At 54.6% G+C, this 20,527-nt stretch overlaps 1 protein-coding gene across 2 annotated transcripts in view; it reads right to left on the bottom strand.

Annotated features, from left to right (window-relative positions):
• The window catches only part of SLC30A3 (solute carrier family 30 member 3), a 31,580-nt gene extending 21,571 nt beyond the window's left edge, over positions 1–10,009 (bottom strand). Inside the window, exons 1-3 of one of the 2 annotated variants that reach the window (XM_075916293.2) lie at positions 9,606–10,009; positions 1,445–1,653; positions 998–1,144 (exon numbers count right to left, since the gene is read on the bottom strand). In XM_075916293.2, coding sequence (XP_075772408.2) covers positions 998–1,144; positions 1,445–1,653; positions 9,606–9,697 — 448 coding nt within the window. In that variant the 5' untranslated portion in view covers positions 9,698–10,009. Of the gene's footprint in view, positions 1–997; positions 1,145–1,444; positions 2,951–9,605 lie in introns of those variants that run through there. The other variant, XM_075916292.2, reaches the window with a different exon arrangement.
• Positions 10,010–20,527: the final 10,518 nt, after the last annotated feature.

The following is a 20,527-nucleotide window of genomic DNA, read 5'->3' as shown; positions in this document are numbered from 1 at the left end:
AAGGGCTCCCCTGGCCGGGCCCAGGAGACCGAGACAGGCTGCCTGATGTGATATGGCTGCAGGCACAGGCGGGCATGGGGGCCCCTCTCCCCAGCATCTGGCTCACTGGACTCTCTGGCTGAGGCAGAAGCCAGGGTCTCGAAGGTGGTGAGGCTGCATGGCCAACCCTAGAGGGAGGGTGGGACTCCCTGGAGGGGTGTCACACAGATGTGGTGCTGACAAGCCGGGGCACGGCCCAGGCTCTGGGGAGCCATGATGCCTGTGTTCTTTCAGGTGGCCAGCCTGGGGTGTGTGGGAGGCTCTGCATGACAAAGGCAGGATTTGAGCACCTTTCTATATTGCATGAGAGTCCTATAGTAACCCTTTGTATGTGCCTCAGTTTCCCTGGGTACTACCTAGCTGGTGAGTGGGGATTTCAGGTGTGACTCACTGAGGGACACTGCTGTAGCCCAGCCCAGCCCAGCACATACACAATGGCCAATGCCCTTTGTAACCTGACTGGGAGGAGGGTGCGACGAAGTTACACCTTGGCCCCCAAGCAGGACAAAGGCTGGCGGAGCAGCCTGCGAGGGGGACTAAGGCTGGGCAGTTGGGAGTGGGTCAAGAGCCAGATCCTGGGTCCGGGCCCCTCTCTCCCCAATATGGATAGAACTGGCGGCTCCTGGTTCCTGTGACACCCAGTCTGGGCTACGCTGTGTCCCTGGGAACCAATAAACCTTCTCTTCTACCTGCCACCTGAGAGTCCCCTCGGGCTGTGGATGTGGGGGCAGGGCATGGGGTCTCCCTCACGCTTTGGTGACTCTCTGCACCCCTCAGGTCCCCAGGAGCCGAAGGGAGGGAGGGCACCTGCTATACTCAAGGCTGGGCCCTGCCTTGCTGGGGCTAGGGTGCAATAAGCTGTCCCTGGCTGGGCCCTGGCATGGCAGGGTGGCAGGTGCAAGGAACTTAGGATGTTGCCAGGCTCACTGGATCACTGGGGGGACAACGAGCCTCTTACCTGAGCGGTGCCAGCCGAAGCTCATGGTCTTGGTGGCCGGCCTGGCGGAGACCCACAGGGAGAAGAGGCTGACCGACATGCTGCCCACATCTGCCAGCAGGTGGGCAGCGTCAGTCATGATGGCCAGGCTGTGCGCCAGGTACCCACCTGCAGGAGGAGAGAGCAGCCAGCTCAGTGTCAGTTCCCTGGCGGGGCCCCTGTACCCCCTCATGCCCCAGGTGGTCCCTCAGCCTGACTCCTTCCCTAGCACTCCACTGCACTGCCAGGGAGCTGCCCTCCCATGAGTGGAGGGACCCTGGCAGCAGGCATGGGGAGCTGCCCACCCCACAGAGCTGGGGGCTGCCCCAGGCCATGCAGCGAGTGCTGGGCCCACATCTGGCCAGCACACAGGCCATGTGCAGAGCAGGGTGCCCCGCAGCATGGGGTGTATGGGGGCTCCCGGGTTACCTATGACCTCGCCGACCATGAAGACGAAGCAGATGGCGCAGGCGGTACCCAGCTTCTGGCAGGCCTGCAGCTCTGCACGGCTCTGGCTGGGGGTGGGGGGACCACGGTGGCAGTGTCTGGTCAGGTGTTGCTGCAGCTCCAGGGCCGGAGCTGCAGGGCTGGTCTCCAGGGGCAGGTCAGGGAAAGGCTTCTGAGAGCCTGCAAAGAGACTGAGACACCAGGGGGTCAGTGCGAAGGCCAGTCCCAGTCCCAACAGCCTGGCCTGGTGCGTTGGCGGGTCGGGGTTCCCTTGATCCTGCACCCCCGTAGCAGCAAGAACAGACTCCTCCAGCCAGTAGATTGCGGGTTTATTGCTTCTCCAGGATACAGCACAGCCTAGACGTGATGTGGCTACAGGAGTCAGGGCCAGGATGCCTCGCACCCCTTGGGTTAGGAGGTCCATTCCGTCCTCCCCCAGACCCTCAGCCTTCAGCTTAGGCTGGCTCCTTCATGTTTACCAGCCAGCAACTGCCCCTTCCCCCAAAACCTGGTGTTTGTCTGCGCCTCCCTCCCTTTGTCTCTCCCCTGGGAAGTGCCTTGTTATCTGCTCAGGCTGGGCCTGGGTGTCTGGGCCAATCCCCATGTGGGTGAGTCAGTGGGAATCACCCAGCACAGCCCAGGGGGACCCCGGGTACAGAGCAGACAGCCCCCCACTACGGCATATCTCTCCTCCCTCCGAGAGCGAACTGGGCAGGGTCACTCCACCTGTGACCTGGGCAAGTTCAGGCCCTCTGCCCGATTTTGAGGGGGCCAGCACGGTCCCATCCTTTGTGGGCGTACCAGCCCTTCCACTGCCCTTGAGCTCTGGCCAGAGTCTCTCTGGCCGGGCCCATGAGCCCCGCGAGCCTTTCCCGGAAAGCTAAGACATCTTCCACCCCGACTCTCCATCCAGGGAGGTCTCCCCCTCCCATAACTCTCTCAGCAAGCCCAGGGGGTCCTTCCCCCTTCTGCACCCTGGCTGTGTCGGGGAGAGCCTGGCAGACCCTCAGGGCCCCTCCCCGTGTGCAGACAGCAGGTGGGGCAGGTACTTGTTCCAGTTCTGCGGGTGCCGGTGCATAAAGGCCTCCAGCGTCTGCTTCAGGGTCCCCTGGAACCTCCCCACCAGCCTGCTGGACCAGGAGCCATACGCTGGGACCCAGGTGAGCCGGGCCCTGTGCTTCTCTCACAAGCACTGGAGCGCGGCCAATGTGAAGTTGGATCCTTGGTCCGTGAGAACTCCTGGGGGAACCTCACCCTGCTGAAAATGGCCAGCAGTGCATCTGCCACCGTGTCTGCCTCGCTAGAGGGCAGAGCCAAGGCCTCGGGTCAGTTGGTAGCCAAATCTACTGCTACCAGGATGTATTTGTTCCCCATTTGGGTCGCCTGGCCGATAGGCCCCACTATCTCTATTGCTGCCTTCTGGAACAGCTTCTCTATACAGGGTAGGGGCCTCAAAGCAGCTTTCCTCCCATCTTGGGCCTTCCCCACCCTCTGGCAGGAGTCACAGGGCCGGCAATACCACTGCACGGCCGCAAATATCCCCGGCCAGTACAAGTTTTGGAGCAGCCTCAGCTGTGTGCGCCGGTGGCTCACAAATGGGACATCATGGGCCAGATACAGCAGCTTGCAGCGATACTTTTGGAGAACTACCAGCTGCTGCTGGACCCCCTCCATTCCCTCACCTTCCGGGGGGGCGGGGAGCCAGTCCCAGTACAGGAATCCCCTCTCCCACAGGAATTTCTCCTGGCAGCCTTTCCCCAGGCGCTGAGCTGCATCAAGGCCAGCCTGGTCCCTCAGCATCTGCAAGGAGGGGTCTGCCTGCACCTCCACCTGGAATTCAGCAGCTGGGGCAGGGGTAGGGACCTGCTCCCCCCCACCTAGGTCTCGAGTCCCAACCTGGCTGGGCTCCATGTCTGCTGGGATGGGGCCCTGTGTACCCTGCAGGGAGCCCTCCCCTAGGTCAGGGTTACCAGCCCCTCTCTGGCTGTGGCTACGGGTGGTGACCAGGGCCCTGTGGGGTCTGTCTGGCCACTCCTCTATGTCCCCCTCCATCAGCACCTCCATGGGCAAGTGCTGGTGCACCCCCACTTCCTTGGGGCCCTCAGCCCCCCATTTCAGATGCCCCTGGGCTATAGGCACCTTAAATGGGGTCCTGTCTATGCCCCTCAGGGTCAGCTGAGTGTTAGGTACCATGTGGTCTGGGGCTACGACCTCGGGCTGGGCCAGTGCCACCTCCGCCTCCGTGTCCCAGTAGCCCGTCACCTCCCTGCCATCCACCTGCAGGGGCACGAGGCACTCGCTCCACAAGGGCCGCCCTGTCCCCACCCGGTACATGGAGAAATCCTCCTCCCAAGGGTCAGACCTCCCAGGGGAGGGGCACTGAGCATCCTTCCCCCCACTCTGAGCTGAGGTTTGCCTGCCGGCCCCTGCTTCTGGGGCAGCCTGCCCTTCCTCCAGCTCCAGCCAGTTAATCCTGGAAAGTCTCAGGTCCTGGGACCTGTCCTGGTCTCTGGTGCACTGAGCCCTCTTGTGGCCTCTGCCCACAGCGATGGCAAGTTTGGACCTTTGGGCCGGCTCCTGGTCTCTGGCTTTTTCTCTGGGGTGCAGATGTCTGGTCCTTGTCTCTTGGGCTCGCCTCGTAAGTGATTCTCTCTGTTGCTCAGCCAAGAACCGGTCTGTGCGATTCCCTTTCTCTCCGGGACTTTTGTTCACCCCTGGACCAGCTCTCTGTGAACTCATCCACCAGCCTCCCAGCTTCCTGGGGGTCCTCTGGCTTCCTGTCCTTGAGCTACAGCCTCAGGCTGGGTGTGCACGCTTCATAGAACTGTTCCAGCATCATCAGCTTAAGCAGGTCCTCTGCGGTCTGGGCTCCAATCCTGCACACCCACTTGCGGCAGTATTGTGCCAGGTGGGAGGCCATATCTACATAGGTCTTCTGTGGCCCCTTCTGCGCCCCCCCCCCCCCGGAACTTTTTCCTGTACGTTTCCAGAGTCAGCCCGAACTTGTGCAGCAGGCCTCTTTGATCCGTTCGTAATCACCCGGCTGTAGATTCTCCAGCTGGTTGAGCACCCCTGAGGCCTCCTGATCCAGCAAGGGGGGGAGCTGTTGGAGCCGGTCTGTAGCGGGGGATCTGGTGTAGTTCACAGGCTTGCTCAAAGGAGCTAAGGAACCCGTCCATGTCTCCCACGTTCTTACATTGGGCCAATACGAGCTTTTCAAAGCTTCTAGCCACCCCGGACCCCCTGGGGTCCTCTCCACTCACCGCAGTTGGGGACCTTCGTCTTCTCTGCTCTGCCATGGCCAGCTCATGTTGCCACTGCCTCTCTCATTCCTAGCATTCCTCTCTATAGTCCTCTAACTCCTTTAGCCGCAGCTCAATCTCCACCCACCATAGCTCGGCCAGAATGGACCCTGCCCTGGATGAACAGCTGCTGGTAGAGTGTGGCCTGGTAGGCACCGCGTCTCTCTGGCAGGCTCCAGTCCTCCGTCTGGTCTGAGAAACTGAGATGCTCCCAGGGGGTGTCTGGCTGCTCCCCTCTGGGACAGGATCCAGGCCCCTGGATGGGTCATTCTCTTCCAGCTGGGCAATCAACTGGGCCTTGGTTGCTTTCCCTATGGGCAAGTCCCTCTCTCTGCACAGCCCCACAAGGTCTGCCTTCAGGAGTCAGAAATAGGCCATCTCCCTGCCGATCCTCGGAGTATAGACTCATTGACCGAGTGCTGCAGCATCCCATGTCTCCCAGGAACCGCTTCGCTCTGTCTCCAGCACGTCTGGCTCCTGCAAGCCCCTTCCTTCTACTGCTCCTTGTCACTCACTGCTGGAAGCTCCATCCACGGGGTGCAGTGTCTCCCACTTCTGACACCACTGTGACAGTGAGTTGGGGTTCCCCCGATCCTGCAGTCCCGTAGCAACAAGAACAGACTCCGCCAGCCAGTAGAATTGAGAGGGGTTTATTGCTTCTCCAGGGTACAATATGCTACAGGACATGATGTGGCTACAGGAGTGAGGGCCAGGATGCCTCAGACCTCTTGGGTTAGGAGGTCCATTCCCCCCCCCCCGCCAGATCCTCAGTCTTCAGCTTAGACTGTCTCCATGTTTACCAGCCAGCAACTGCCCCTTCCCACCAAACCTGGTGTTCGTCTCCGCCTCCCTCCCTTTGTCTCTCCCCTGGGAAGTGCCTTGTTATCTGGTCAGGCTGGGCCTAGGTGTCTGGGCTAATACACGTGGGTGAGTCAATGGGAATCACACAGCACAGCGCAGGGGAACACCGGGTTACAGAGCAGACAGCCCCCCACTACGTCACATCGCGCTTCTCACCCCCACTGCCCAGGAGCAGGACTGAGACACAGGACCAGAGGGCTGCCTCTGAGTGGGCATCTGCCCTCGGGTTGGGGGCCCCTGGCTCCACCCTGCTGTGCAGCTAGGTGCAATGGAGCAAGTACCCTGTGTGCCCAGCACGGGTGGCCAGAGTGGCCCAGGCTCCCGGGAGAGCTGCTGGGAAGGACACTTGGCAAGTGTGGAACCTGGGGCCCTGAGACATTACCCCAAGCCAGGATTCCCCTGGAACAGTTGGGAAGTGACTGGAGGTCAGGAGTGAGGGCAGAGCTGGGAAATGAGTGTGGTAGCTTTGAATTGAAGGACACCAGCAGAACTGAAGGGCAGCCTGGGCTGGGCTAGCAGGGGCTGCGGGCCAGGACTGAGGGTCATCAGCAAAGCTGGGGCACCCAGGGCTGGGCTGGCAGGGAGCTGGCACTGAGCTGGCTCAGTGTTGAGAGCGAGCAGCACAGGCAGGGCTGGGGAGGGGTCTTGAGGCAGCTGATCTCCCTCCCCAGAGCTGAGCCCTGCGCCCCTGTGGAACCTTTAGTTATTTCATGCCTCAGTGCCCCCCAAATGGCTCCAGTGATAAAGCAGAAGGTGATGCTGGCAGCAGAACAATGCATCACATCACAGCACATCATGCTCCCCTCCCCCACCCTCAAAACACCCCACCTCCTCCTCCCTACGTCCCCCTCCCCCAGTGCCTGGCCATTGGCTGGGGATCCAGCCAGGATCCCAAAGAACTGCTGCTACGGGCAGAGCAGTGGGGCCGAGGGCATGGCTGGGAGCCCCCCATGATCCCCACCAAGCCTCTCCAACTGTAACACCCCCTCTGATCCTATCAGCCCCTGTGCCTGCCCTGCTCCCACCAGGCTGTATTGACCCTACCAATCCCGCCACAGCAGGCACTGTGCTCGGGGCGGGGGGTCATCTCCTCTCTCCTTCGCTGTCCAGCCGGTGATATCCCTGACCAGAGAGGTCTGGGCCATAGGCCAGGCCACGGACACACCCACCTGTCTGCCTGCAGTGGCTGGGTGCCCCACAGACATGGGTGTGTGTGGGGGGGTGCTCTCCCCAAGGTGATACAAGTCTCCCCCAGGGACTGTCCCTGCTGGACTCACTGCCAAAAGCTCATGGGGGGGAGGAGATGTGAGGGCCCAAGGCCCAGTCTCAGGAGGCAGAGAAGCCATGTTGCTCACCTGGGGAGGAAGAGTGAGTCCCCTGCAGGGAGGGGAAGGGGGGGTCTGACCTATTGATGGGCCCTTCTCTGAGTTTGTACTCAGGCAGGGGCCTAACCCAGCCCTGTGGATCCACGGCAGGGTTCGGGCAGGTGCCAGAGATGATCCAGCCTGTGTTTGTTAGGAGTAGGACCAGGCACAGCACTGCCGTCATGCCCCCCAGCAGTGGAGGTGAGGTGGGGGGAGAGGCTGGGCTGGTGCTGAAATAGCGCACATCCCTGACTGCACACAGCCCTGGGGCAGCTCCCAGGGGGGTGCCTGCAGCACAGATAAGAACTGCAGAGAGGACATGGCAGCCTGGACTCCAGCACAGACCAGCCCACCAGTGCCTCAGCTATGTTCTTAGGCTTGGGGCCTGGCTCACATGCACTCACTGCTGTGAGTGGTGCTAGCCATTGCTGCAGGCAGGCAGTAGCCCCCAGCCCACCCCCTCTCCCAACGCAGGGAATGCAGCACAGCCCCATGCAGCCTCCCCACTCCAGGGCTTATCTCTGTGCCCAGGCCCCGCAGGGACAGGAAGAGTGATGAGTCTGCCTGAGCTGGGAGGGGCCCTGGGGGAGCTGACTCTGTGTGTGGCACCAGCACAGGGACACCAGGAAATGAAATGCCCTGTGCTGGATAGCCACTGCCTTGCACATGGGGGAGGGGCCTGCAGGGGTTCAGTGCCTCTTCCCCTGGGGGCATTTAGGAGCCTTCTGCCAGCCAGGGGAGGTCTGTACCCTGAGGCTGCAGATATTTCCAGCAGTGCCAGCTGCCTCCTGCTCACCCCGCTCTGCTCTGGCAACAGGACCCAGAGAGGGAAAATTCTGAGTGGGGAGCAGCTCAGCCAGTCCCTGGCACTGCAGCCCCCACCCTGCTCCAGCAGATGCCCCTGCCTGGGCACACTGGCCCTCTCCAGGCGCCTTTGTCAACTGTTCTCCTACCACTTGCCTGGTTAACATCCCCCTTTCCTCCAGCACCCTCCCCCAGCCCTGCGGGAGCCGTAGCTTAGTCTCACCTCCACTCATTCTTTGGCAGATACAGATTTAGCTCTTCCCGCCTGGGCCCAGCTCCCCCACCCGATCCTGCTCAGCCCAGTGCTCAGGAGACACGTGCATTTGGCGCAGTGGCCACCAGCAAAGCTGTGCGCAGCAGGTGCTGAGAGTGTCACGCCCTGTGGTTCCTTTGCCTGGAGAGTGTCCCCTAGACCCTCCCTCTGCAGCCCCCTTGCTCCCCCTCCTGCAGAGATCCTATGGCACCCCAGACTCCTGTCTGGAAAGCAGGGATCTGACACCTCCCCCCCAGGATGGGGCTCCCAAAGCCCCAAGCCCCAACACTTCCCTCCCTCTTTGGCAAAACCCACATGCCTATTGCAGGCAATCATGGGGCTAGGGGAATGGGGCAGAATGCAGTGACTGACACCCCCCCCCCCACACACACACACAGGAGCAGAGGGACCCGGCCCGGACACTCACAGCCCCTGTAGGAGGCAGGGTGTTACCCCCAGATCCCTTCCTTCTGGGGAGGGGGGGAGCTCTGGGTCTGTGCAGAGAACGCGCCAATTCGGGGCCAATTCCTTGAGCAGCGGGGAGCCCCAGGAGCAGCGTGGGGAAGGGGGGCGGCCGGGGCGCAGCACGGGGAGCCGGGGAGAGGGATGGAGCGGTCTCGGGGCGCAGCGCGGGGAGCCGGGGAGCGTGGCTGGGAGGTCTCGGGGCGCAGCGCGGGGAGCCGGGGAGAGGGACGGAGCGGTCTCGGGGCGCAGCGCGGGGAGCCGGGGAGCGTGGCTGGGAGGTCTCGGGGCGCAGCGCGGGGAGCCGGGGAGAGGGGCGGAGCGGTCTCGGGGCGCAGCGCGGGGAGCCGGGGAGCGTGGCTGGGAGGTCTCGGGGCGCAGCGCGGGGAGCCGGGGAGAGGGACGGAGCGGTCTCGGGGCGCAGCGCGGGGAGCCGGGGAGCGTGGCTGGGAGGTCTCGGGGCGCAGCGCGGGGAGCCGGGGAGAGGGATGGAGCGGTCTCGGGGCGCAGCGCGGGGAGCCGGGGAGCGTGGCTGGGAGGTCTCGGGGCGCAGTGCGGGGAGCCGGGGAGCGGGGCGGGGCGGTCTCGGGAGGGCGCGGGGCCGGTGACACTTTCGCCCGGAGCTCTGCCGGTTCCCTGCCCTGGAGAAGGGTCACGTCCAGGGATAGCAGCTGCATCACCTGCCCAGCCCGGCCTCTGGCAGAGTCGCGCCCGGACAAGCGGACCCAGCGGCGGGGTCTCCGCAGCCCTGGCCCCGCGCCGATCCCGGATCCCTGCGATGGCGAGGCGAGGGGCGTACAGGCGGGGTAGGACGGGGCTGGAGGACAGAGGGATGGCAGGGCTGGAAGGGTGCTTGCACAGGGTGCGAGGGATGGGGAATGGGTGATGCAGGGGGCGCGGGGAGGTGACTGGGGGTGGGACGGGGCTGGAGAGGAAGATGGGGCTGAACATAAGAACAAGAAAAGAGAGACGAGGAGATGATTGGGGACTGCAGGGTAGATGGAGGATTTGGGGGGATGGGCTGATGTGGGGGTAGCTGGGGGATGGGCACGGGAGAGCCGGGGGGCAGATCTCGCAGGGGCTGGCGGCTCCCTTACCTCTTGAGGCGCCTGGTGCCTGTGCTGCAGCTGCCTCGGACGCTCACCAGGCGAGCCGACTCCGGGTCCCCGGTCCCAGACGGTGGGTCCATCTTAGCTCCGGACGCGGCGCCCTGTGAGTGCGGGGCTGAGCCCCCGGCTCGCGCGGTTCCAGTCCCACCAACTCCAGTGGGTCGGGCTCCCCAGGGGGCTGCGAGAGGCACCACCTCGCTGCGGGACCCTGGGCAGCCGGCCCCCCCAACCCACAGATCCCCACCACTGACGCTGGGCCCCGCCTCCGAAGCCAAAGCTCCACACAGCTAGACCCAGGTGCCCTCCAGGTGGAGTTGCACAGCAAACCAGAGCCGCAGCGCCAACCCCACACCTAAGTGGAAGGCTTTGGGCTTGGCCACACCATTGCAGCCAGAGCCCCAATGCTGGGACCCGCCCACAGAGCCAGAGCCACGCCCCCAGTGCTGGCCCCGCCCACAATGCCAGAACCGAGCTGAGCAATGGAGTGGGACCCTGCCCTAGCCATGAAGCTGCACAGACTCTAAGAGGGGAGTGAGGGTGTGCAGCATGAGGCAGTGAACAAACCAGAGGGAGAAGGTAATGCTAGCGGGGGTCACATGCCCCTGTGGGGTAGATGTAGATGGAGTGCTGAGCTCTGGGATTTGAGGGGAGGGATATGGGAGGACCGGGTGTCACAGCTCACAGGACTTGGCTCCTCTGTTCCCATGCAGGACCCTCCTCTCCAGTGCAGCAGCCCCTTCTTGGGGGTGTCCCTCCAGTCCAGCGACAGTCAGACCCTTTCTCAGGGAGTCCACTCCAGTGCAGCGACCCTGTCTTGGGGGGCCCACTCCACTCCAGTGGCAGTGAGACAGCCCCTTCTCGGGGACTCACACCAGTGCAGTGACCCTCTCTTGGGGTGCTCACTCTCACCGGGAGGGTCTGCGCCTCTTCCTCTGGGACGGAGCCTTTCAGGGCCTTTAGCCTGCCTGCCTGTGCTGTGAGCCCCCTCGGGGGGTCCATTCCCTCTGGACCCCTGGGGCCTCCACTCCCAGAAGGAATAGTGCCCCTCTGTTCTCTAGACCGAAGCAACTCCCAGCCAGCACCTCTTGCAAGAGGGCTTACACTTGTTAGAAAAGAGTGTAGTGCTTGCACAAGAAGCCCTCTCTCACCACTCTTTACTTTAAATCTTCTTGCACAAGAGTGGGTGGGTAGTGTGGATGTTCTGTGGAAGAACCCGCCAGTGTAGACATAGCCTATATGTTTTATTAGTCTTTAAAGTGCTACTAGACTATTTGTTGTTTTTTAAGTTTTTTCTGTTACAGACTAACTGTGAAATGACTTAGGCTTCCTAATCTGAACTAGCTGTACTCCTCGTGGAATGAGGAGTACAGCTAGTTCCGATTAGGAAGCCTAATCCGAACTTGCTACTCCGTGCCGCGTGTAGCCGCGCGGCACGGGGTTCGAACTGCCGGCATTTAAAAATGGCGCCGGCCGGCTTCATGCAAATGAAGCCTGGGAAATTCAAATCCCGGGCTTCATTTGCAAGTGCGGTATGCCTACATTACCCTCCTAGTTCGAATTAGGAGGGTAGTGTAGACATACCCTGAGGGAGTCAAAATTTGCTTTTTTGAAGTCCAAGGTGTGTATTTTATTACTCTCTTTTCTTTCTTTGGTCAGGATCCTGAAATCTAACATCTCATGATCACTGCTTCCCAGGTTGTCACCCACCTCTACTTCCCCTATTAGTTCCTCCCTGTTTGTGAGCAGAAGGTCAAGCTGCGCATGGCCCCTGGTCGGATCCTTCAGCACTTGTATCAAGAAGTTATCCCCAACTTTCTCCAAAAACTTCCTGGATTGCCTGTGTACTGCTGTATTGGTTTCCCAACAGATGTCAGGGTGATTAAAGTCCCTCACGAGAACCAGGGCCTGCGATCCGGAAGCTTCTCTCAGTTGTCCAAAGAAAGCCTCATCTACCTCATCTACCTGATTTGGTGGCCTGTAGTAGACACCAACCACAGCATCACTGCTGTTGTTTGCACCTCTAAACTTAACCCATAGACTCTCAACAGGTTTTTCTCCCTCTATATACTGGAGTTCAGAGCACTCATAGTGCTCTCTTACGTATAGTGCAACTCCTCCACCTTTTCTCCCCTGCCTGTTCTTCTTGAATAATCTATACCCTTCCATGACAGCGCTCCAGTCTTGCGAGTCATCCCACCAAGTCTCTGTTATCCCAATTAAATCGTATTTCTTGGACTGGGCCAGGGCCTCCAGTTCTTCCTGTTTGTTGCCCAGGGTTCTTGCATTAGTGTACAAATACCTCAGATAACCAGTTGATCGCCCTATCTTCTCCATTCGAATAAAGGGTCCTCCTTTCTTGCTCATTCCTCTTTGCATTTCTTCCCAGTATCCAACTTTCCCACACCCCTCAGGATTTTAGTCACTGTCCCCCAATGAACCTAGTTGTGAAAGCCCTCCTAACTAGGTTTGCAAGCCTGCCAACGAAGATGCTCCTTCCTCTCTTGGTTAGGTGGATCCCATCTCTTCCTAACAATCCTTGTGCCTAGAACAGAGTCCCATGGTCGACGAATCCAAAGCCCTCTCTGCGACACCACCTGCGCAACCATGCATTTACTTCCTCAATTCGACGATCCCTGCTCAGTCCTTTCCCTTCAACAGGGAGGATGGACAAGCTCACCACTTGCGCTCTGAATTCTTGGATCCTTCTTCCCAACGCTAGATAAACCGCAGTAACCCACTCAAAGTCATTCTTGGCCGTATCGTTAGTTCCCACATGGAGAAGCAGGAAGGGGTAGCGATCCGAAGGTTTGATCAGTTTGGTAAGCCTCTCTGTCACATCCTGAATTCGAGGTCCTGGTAAGCAGCACACCTCTCGAGATTCCAGGTCCGGACGGCAGATGGATGGCTCAGTCCCTCTTAGGAGGGAGTCAGAACATAAGAACATAAGAACATAAGAATGGCCATACTGGGTCAGACCAAAGGTCCATCTAGCCCAGTATCCTGTCTACCGACAGTGGCCAGCACCAGGTGCCCCAGAAAGGGTGGACCGAAGACAACGATCAAGCGATTTGTCTCCTGCCATCCCTCTCCAGCCTCTGACAGACTGAGGCCAAGGACACCATTTTATCCCCTGGCTAATAGCCTTTTATGGCCCTAACCTCCATGAAATTATCTAGCTTCTCTTTAAACTCTATTATAGTCCTAGCCTTCACAGCCTCCTCTGGCAACGAGTTCCACAGGTTGACTACACGCTGTGTGAAGAAGAACTTTCTTTTATTAGTTTTAAACCTGCTACCCATTAATTTCATTTGGTGTCCTCTAGTTCTTCTATTTAGGGAACTAATAAATAACTTTTCTTTATCGGCCCTCTCCATACCACTCATGATTTTATATACTTCTATCATATCCCTCCTCAGTCTCCTCTTTTCTAAACTGAAAAGTCCCAGTTGCTTTAACCTCTCCTCATATGGGACCCGTTCCAAACCCCTAATCATTTTAGTTGCCCTTTTCTGAACCCTTTCCAAGGCCAAAATATCTTTTTTGAGGTGAGGAGACCACATCTGTACACAGTATTCAAGATGTGGGCGTACCATAGTTTTATACAGGGGCAGTAAGATATTCTGGGTCTTATTTTCTACCCCTTTCCTAATAATTCCTAGCATCCTGTTTGCCTTTTTGACCGCCGCTGCACACTGCGTGGAAGTTTTCAGAGAACTGTCCACGATAACTCCAAGATCTCTTTCCTGACTTGTCGTAGCCAAATTAGCCCCCATCATACTGTACGTATAGTTGGGGTTATTTTTCCCAATGTGCATTACTTTACACTTATCCACATTAAATTTCATTTGCCATTTTGTTGCCCAATCACTCAGTTTGGTGAGATCTTCTTGGAGTCCCTCACAGTCTGCTTCTGTCTTGACTATCCTAAACAGTTTGGTATCATCCGCAAACTTTACTACCTCACTGCTTACCCCTTTCTCCAGATCATTTATGAATAAGTTGAAAAGGATTGGTCCCAGGACTGACCCTTGGGGGACACCACTAGTTACCCCTATCCAATCTGAAAATTTACCATTTATTCCTACCCTTTGTTTCCTGTCTTTCAACCAGTTCTCAATCCAAGAAAGGACCTTCCCTCTTATCCCATGGCCATGTAATTTACACAAGAGCCTTTGGTGAGGGACCTTGTCAAAGGCTTTCTGAAAATCTAAGTATACTGGATCCCCCTTGTCCGCATGTTTGTTAACCCCTCCATAGAACTCTAACAGATTAGTAAAACAGGATTTCCCTTTACAGAAACCATGTTGACTTTTGTCCAACAAATTATGTTCTTCTACATGCTTCACAATTTTATTCTTTACTATTGTTTCGACTAATTTGCCCGGTACTGAAGTTAGACTTACCGGTCTGTAATTGCCAGGATGGCCTCTAGAGCCCTTTTTAAATATTGGTGTCACGTTGGCTACCTTCCAGTCATTAGGTACGGAAGACGATTTAAAGGATAGGTTACAAACCGCAGATAATAGCTCAGCAATTTCCCATTTGAGTTCTTTTAGAACCCTTGGATGAATGCCATCCGGTCCCGGAGATTTGTTAACATTAAGTTTTTCTATTTGTTCCAAAACCTCCTCTAATGACACTTCAATCTGGGACAGTTCCTCACATTCATCACCCACAAAGATTCAGGAATCCCCCCAACGTCCTCAGCCGTGAAGACTGAAGCAAAGAAATCATTTAGTTTCTCTGCAATGGCTTTATCGTCCTTAATTGCTCCTTTTATATCTCGATCATCTAGGGGACCCACAGGTTTTTTAGCAGGCTTCCTGCTTCTATTGTACTTAAAAAACATTTTGTTATTTCTTTTTGAGTTTTTGGCTAGCTGTTCCTCAAAATCTTTTTTTGCTTTTCTTATTACACTTTTACACTTGATTTGACAGTGTTTATGTTCTTTTCTATTTATCTCACTAGGATTGGACTTCCACTTCTTAAAAGATACATTTTTGTCCCTCACTGCTTCTTTTACATGGTGGTTAAGCCATGGTGACTCTTTTTTAGGTCTCTTGCTATGTTTTTTAATTTGGGGTATACATTTAAGTTGGGCCTCTATTATGGTGTCTTTAAAAAGTTTCCATGCAGCTTTCAGGGATTTGGCTCTAGTCACTGTGCCTTTTAGTTTCTGTTTAACTAACCTCCTCATTTTTGTGTAATTCCCCTTTTTGAAATTAAATGCCAGGGTGCTGGACTGCTGAGGTGTTCTTCCCACCAGAGGAATGTTGAATGTTATTATATTATGGTCACTATTCCCAAGCGGTCCTGTAACAGTTATATCCTGGACTTGATCCTGCACTCCACTCAGGACTAAATCGAGAATTGCCTCTCCCCTTGTGGGTTCCTGCACCAGCTGCTCCAAGAAGCAGTCTTTTAAGCCATTGAGAAATTTTATCTCTGCTTCTCTTCCTGAGGTGACATGTATCCAGTCAATATGGGGGTAATTAAAATCCCCCATTATTACAGAGTTCTTTATTTTGGTAGCCTCTCTAATCTCCCTTAGCATTTCAATGTCAGTATCGCTGTCCTGGTCAGGTGGTCGGTAATATATCCCTACTGCTAATTTCTTATTATTGGAGCATGGAATTATTATCCATAGCGATTCTATGGAACATGTTGATTCACTTAATATTTTTATTTCATTTGATTCTACATTATCTTTCACATACCGTGCCACTCCGCCACCCACCCGGCCTGCTCTATCCTTTCTATATATTTTATATCCCGGTATGATTGTGTCCCACAGATTTTCCTCATTCCACCAGGTTTCAGTGATGCCTATTATGTCAATCTCCTCATTTAATACGAGGTACTCTAGTTCACCCATCTTATTAGTCAGACTCCTAGCATTTGTGTACAAGCACTTTAGAGATTTGCCACTGGTTATTTGTCTGCCCTTCCCTGATGCATTGGATTACTTTGTATGCGGTTGTTTGTATGCTCGGGCCTATGGTTTGCCCTCTCCCCTCCTCTCTTTCTGACTACAGCTTAGAGATTCTCTATCAATGGATTTTCCTCTAAGAGAAGTCTCCCTCCGATTTACGTGCATCTCCGCACCAATCGGCTTTCCCCCATCTCTTAGTTTAAAAACTGCTCTACGGCCTTATTAATGTTTAGTGCCAGCAGTCTCGTTCCACCCTGGTTTAGGTGGAGCCCATCCTTCCTGTATAGGCTCCCCCTCTCCCAAAAGTGTCCCCAGTTCCTAATAAAGCCAAACCCCTCTTCCCTACACCATCGTCTCATCCACGCATTGAGACTCTGAAGCTCTGCCTGCCTACCTGGCCCTGCGCGTGGAACTGGAAGCATTTCCGAGAATGCCACCATAGAGATCCTGGATTTCAGTCTCTTTCCTAGCAGCCTAAATTTGGCCTCCAGGACATCTCTCGTACCCTTCCCTACGTCATTGGTACCTACATGTACCACGGCCACCTGCTCCTCCCCAGCACTACACATAAGTCTGTCTAGATGCCTCGAGAGATCCGCAACCTTCGCACCAGGCAGGCAAGTGACCATACGGTTCTCCTGGTCATCACAAACCCATTTTCTTCAAAAATGGCCACCAGCTTGCACTTAGTGCAGATGAAATCTGTTCTGTCTTCCAGGAGGAAGACAAACATGGCACACGCTGTGCGTGTAACAACAGCAGACCTATCACCATCCATCCCCGCTGTTCTGGAGAAAGGATTTAAAAGAAAGGCAAGAGAACCTCGTGCCCTTCCCAACTCCCTCTCTAAACTCCCTGTGAGCACTCACCTGTTCGCAAGCTCCTTGGTCGCTTTCTCACTGCTTTATAAAGCCACGGACTGCCTGAAAGTCCCTCCCCCTACCAAGGCTCAGCCAATCAGCAGAGGCTTCTAGAATTCAAACTTTAATTAGAAGCCAACAGTTTCCACCTGCCACTCACAGCACACACTCCATGAAGGAGAGGGGGAAATGAAGAAAAAAAAAAGCCTCATGGCAGTTGGGGTTGAAATAGGGGTGTGGGGAAGGCTGCAGGGGAAGGGTGGAATGGGGGTGGGACTGCAAGAGGAATGGGCAGCACTGGCCAATTGCCTCTCAAAACCTCCATCCAGCTCTGCCAATAGAGCCCCCAGAGCAGTGGTCACAGATGGTGGGGCTCAGGAGCCAGGTGAGAGTAGATGAGTCTGGGCCACTGTGGGGAGTCCTGCATCTTCCACCTGCACAAGATGGCAGAGACACAGCTGGGGGCTGCTCTAAGGCACACCACACTCTCCCCAGGGCTTGCTGCTGCTTTCAGCACTGGATGGTTGCAGAGTAGCAGCTGGTGGTGGGTTCCTAGGGTCAAAGGCAGCATTGCTGTGGTAACCGCCATCGGGTGGATTCAAATCTGGGACCTCTGGAGCTTAGTGTAGAATTCTCTACAGTTTGAGCTATCATAGAATACTAGGACTGGAAGGGACCTCGAGAGGTCATCGAGTCCAGTTCCCTGCCCTCATGGCAGGACCAAATACTGTCTAGATCATCCCTGATAGACATTTATCTAACCTACTCTTAAATATCTCCAGAGATGGGGATTCCACAACCTCCCTGGGCAATTTATTCCAGTGTTTGACCACCCTGACAGTTAGGAACTTTTTCCTAATGTCCAACCTAAACCTCTCTTGCTGCAGTTTAAGCCCATTGCTTCTTCTTCTATCCTCAGAGACCAGGAAGAACATTTTTTCTCACTCCTACTTGTGACACCCTTTTAGATACCTGAAAACCGCTATCATGTCCCCTCTCAATATTCTCTTTCCAAACTAAACAAGCCCAATTCTTTCAGTCTTCCTTCATAGATTATATTCTCTCGACCTTTAATCATTCTTGTTGCTCTTCTCTGGACCTTCTCCAATTTCTCCACATTTGCTTGAAATGTGGAGCCCAGAACTGGACACAATACTCCAAGGCTATGTCTACACTGGCGGGTTCTGCTCAAGGGTTCTTGTGCAAGAACTCTTGTGCAAGAACACGTCCACACTGCCATGTGCTTTTGCGCAAGAGCATCCATGGCAGTGTGGATGTCTTGCGCAAGAAAGCTCTGATGGCTAACCCTAAGAAACCCCTGCTGTGCATCCACATTGCCTTCTTGCGCAAGAGCTCCTGCGCAAGAGGGCTTATACCTGTTAGAAAAGAGCGTCGCACTTGCGCAAGAAGCCCTCTCTTCTGATGCCGTACTGTAAATCTTCTTGCACAAGAGCGGGCAGGCAGTGTGGATAACCCCTAGATCCCTTTCTGCCGTACTCCTTCCTAGACAGTCACTTCCCATTCTGTATGTGTGAAACTGATTGTTCCTTCCTAAGTGGAGCACTTTGCATTTGTCTTTATTAAACTTCATCCTGTTTGCCTCAGACCATTTCTCCACTTTGTCCAGATCATTTTGAATTATGACCCTATCCTCCAGAGCAGTCGCAACCCCTCCCAACTTGGTAGCATCTGCAAACTTCATAAGCATACTCTCTATGTCACTATCTAAATAGTTGAAGAAGATATAGAATAGAACCAGTCCCAAAACAGACCCCTGCGGAACCCCACTTTTTATACTTTTACAGCAGGATTGTGAACTATTAATAACTGCTCTCTGGGAATGGTTATCCAGCCAGTTATGCATCCACCTTATAATAGCCCCATCTAAGTTGTATTTGTCTAGCTTATTGATAAGAATATAATGCGAGACCATATCAAATGCCTTACTAAAGTCTAGGTATACCACATTCACCTCTTTTCCCTTATCCACACGACTCGTTATCCTATCAAAGAAAGCTATCCGATTGCTTTGACATGATTTGTTCTTTACAAATCCATACTGGCTGTTGCCTATCACCTTATTATCTTCCAAGTGTTTGCTGATTATTTCCTTAATTACTTGCTCCATTATCTTCCCTGGCACAGAAGTTAAACTGACTGGTCTATAGATTCCCGGGTTGTTTTTATTTCCCTTTTATAGATGAGCACTATATCTGCCCTTCTCCAGTCTTCTGGACTCTCTCCTGTCTTCCATGATTTTCCAAAGATGATAGCTAGAAGCTCAGATACCTCCTCTATCAGCTCCTTGAGTATTCTAGGATGCATTTCATCATGCCCTGGTGACCTGCAGACATCTAACTTTTCTAAGTGATTTTTAGTTTGTTCTTTTTTTATTTTATGTTCTAAACCTACCCCTGTCCCACTAGTATTCACTATGTTAAAGCCATTTGGCTCTAGGCTTTGCTCTTTACATGGGCAATGATAGCTGGAAGTGGCCAAGTCACATTTTGGGGTGGCTTTGACTCCCTGAAAGCCTCCTACACCCAGCACCACCCCGGTGAGACACTTTGATTGGGGGGGCCCTTTGGGGGCCTATGGATTATATCCAGAGTTTCATGCTTGAGGGATTCAGCTGCTCTCTTGCAGTCCTCAGGAAAGAATTACCCTCCTGGATGCATTCTGGGCATGATTTTTTCTCCACCCGCTGAAGTGGTAGAGATCTGCTATGGGGGGAAAGGCAATACGCACTGGGTTGTCTCAATGAATTATACCTCACAGGTGCTCTGCTGGTACATCTTGCTCCTGTGCTTGGGGTCCCATTGATCACCATTATCGGGGTCAGGAAGGAATTTTACTGTTGGTACCATGGCTTTTTCCACCTGTCACTGCAGCATGGGGTGGGTCACTTGGGCTATGTCTACACTATCGAGTTTTTTTCGGAAAAATGGCCATTGCCCCCCCCCCCAAAATTGAATTAAGTCCACATTGCAAACACATTATTTCGAAAGAAAATCAAAAGAACAGAGGGGTTTTCCGACTTTGGTAAACCTCTTTCTACGAGGAAGAAGCCTTTTTCCAAAAGAGTTTGTCACATTATTGGATTTTAAAGTGAGCAGACAGATCTCTGCTGTACCCATGATTATCCTGAAAATAATCATCGTAGCAGCATTGCGCAAAAGGGTTTTTCTTGCCCAAGAAGGGGCAGTGTAGACAGCTCCTTCTAGCGCAAGGGCCTCTTCCACAAAAATGGCAGCTCATTAGGTATGCAAATGAGGCATGGCAATATTCCATGCTTAGCCTCATTTGCATACTTCTGGCGCAACAACCCGCCAGTGTAGACATAGCCTGAGGGGTTTTGCTTGTGAGGCTCCCTGCTGGCTGAATTGGCAGCTGAAGCGCTCTGTGTGACTGGTTTGTGGCCTATTTGGGAAAGGTCTCCATTCAAGACTGTAAGTAGCCCAGTCCATCACAGAGCTTTTTCAGAAAAAGGCATGTGTGGACGGGGAAGAGGGAGTTCTTTTGAAAGAAGAGGAAAGAGGAAAAAGCACAGGTGTCCTGGTGGCCACTCCGTCCATAGTAATCACAGCTTAAATGAGAGATAGCGTCCATTCAGTGTGGATGCTATCTTTCAAAAAAGCAGATCGCTTTTTCAATGTGCTTTTGCTGTATAGATGCTCTCTTTTGGAAGAAGTTTATTCTGAAGATCTCTTCCAGAAAAGCTTCTTCCAAAAGAAGCCTGCAGTCTAGACATAACCCTGGTGGACTCATCTGGGTTTGTCTCAGCAAATCCATTCCCTGCCATTACAAGGCTTCCAGGATCTGCCCCAGGGACACAACTAGCAGTTCTGGGGGGAGCATGTAAGATTTGACTTTGAACCCCCTTCTCCTCTTACAGCTCACCTTTTGAGCATTACTGCTTAGCTAACGTTATTGTCTTAGGGTATTAAAGAATGATTAAATACATTTGTGTAGTTTTAATTGCACCCCACTGGGCAGGAGGTTTGTGAGGTACGATAACGACAGTATCTGTAAGAAGCTTACGTGTGGAGTGGAGTGTGTGTGGGCTCAAGGCAGAGGGTTAGAGTGTGTGTGATGGGGGCTCAGGGCAGGGGGTGCGT

Source organism: Pelodiscus sinensis, chromosome 3, assembly GCF_052426305.1.
Source record: "Pelodiscus sinensis isolate ZL-2025 chromosome 3, ASM5242630v1, whole genome shotgun sequence".
In the NCBI taxonomy this organism is placed as follows: domain Eukaryota; kingdom Metazoa; phylum Chordata; order Testudines; family Trionychidae; genus Pelodiscus; species Pelodiscus sinensis.
The sequence above is the reverse complement of the archived record's forward strand: the minus strand, read 5'-3'. Positions and strand labels throughout refer to the sequence as shown.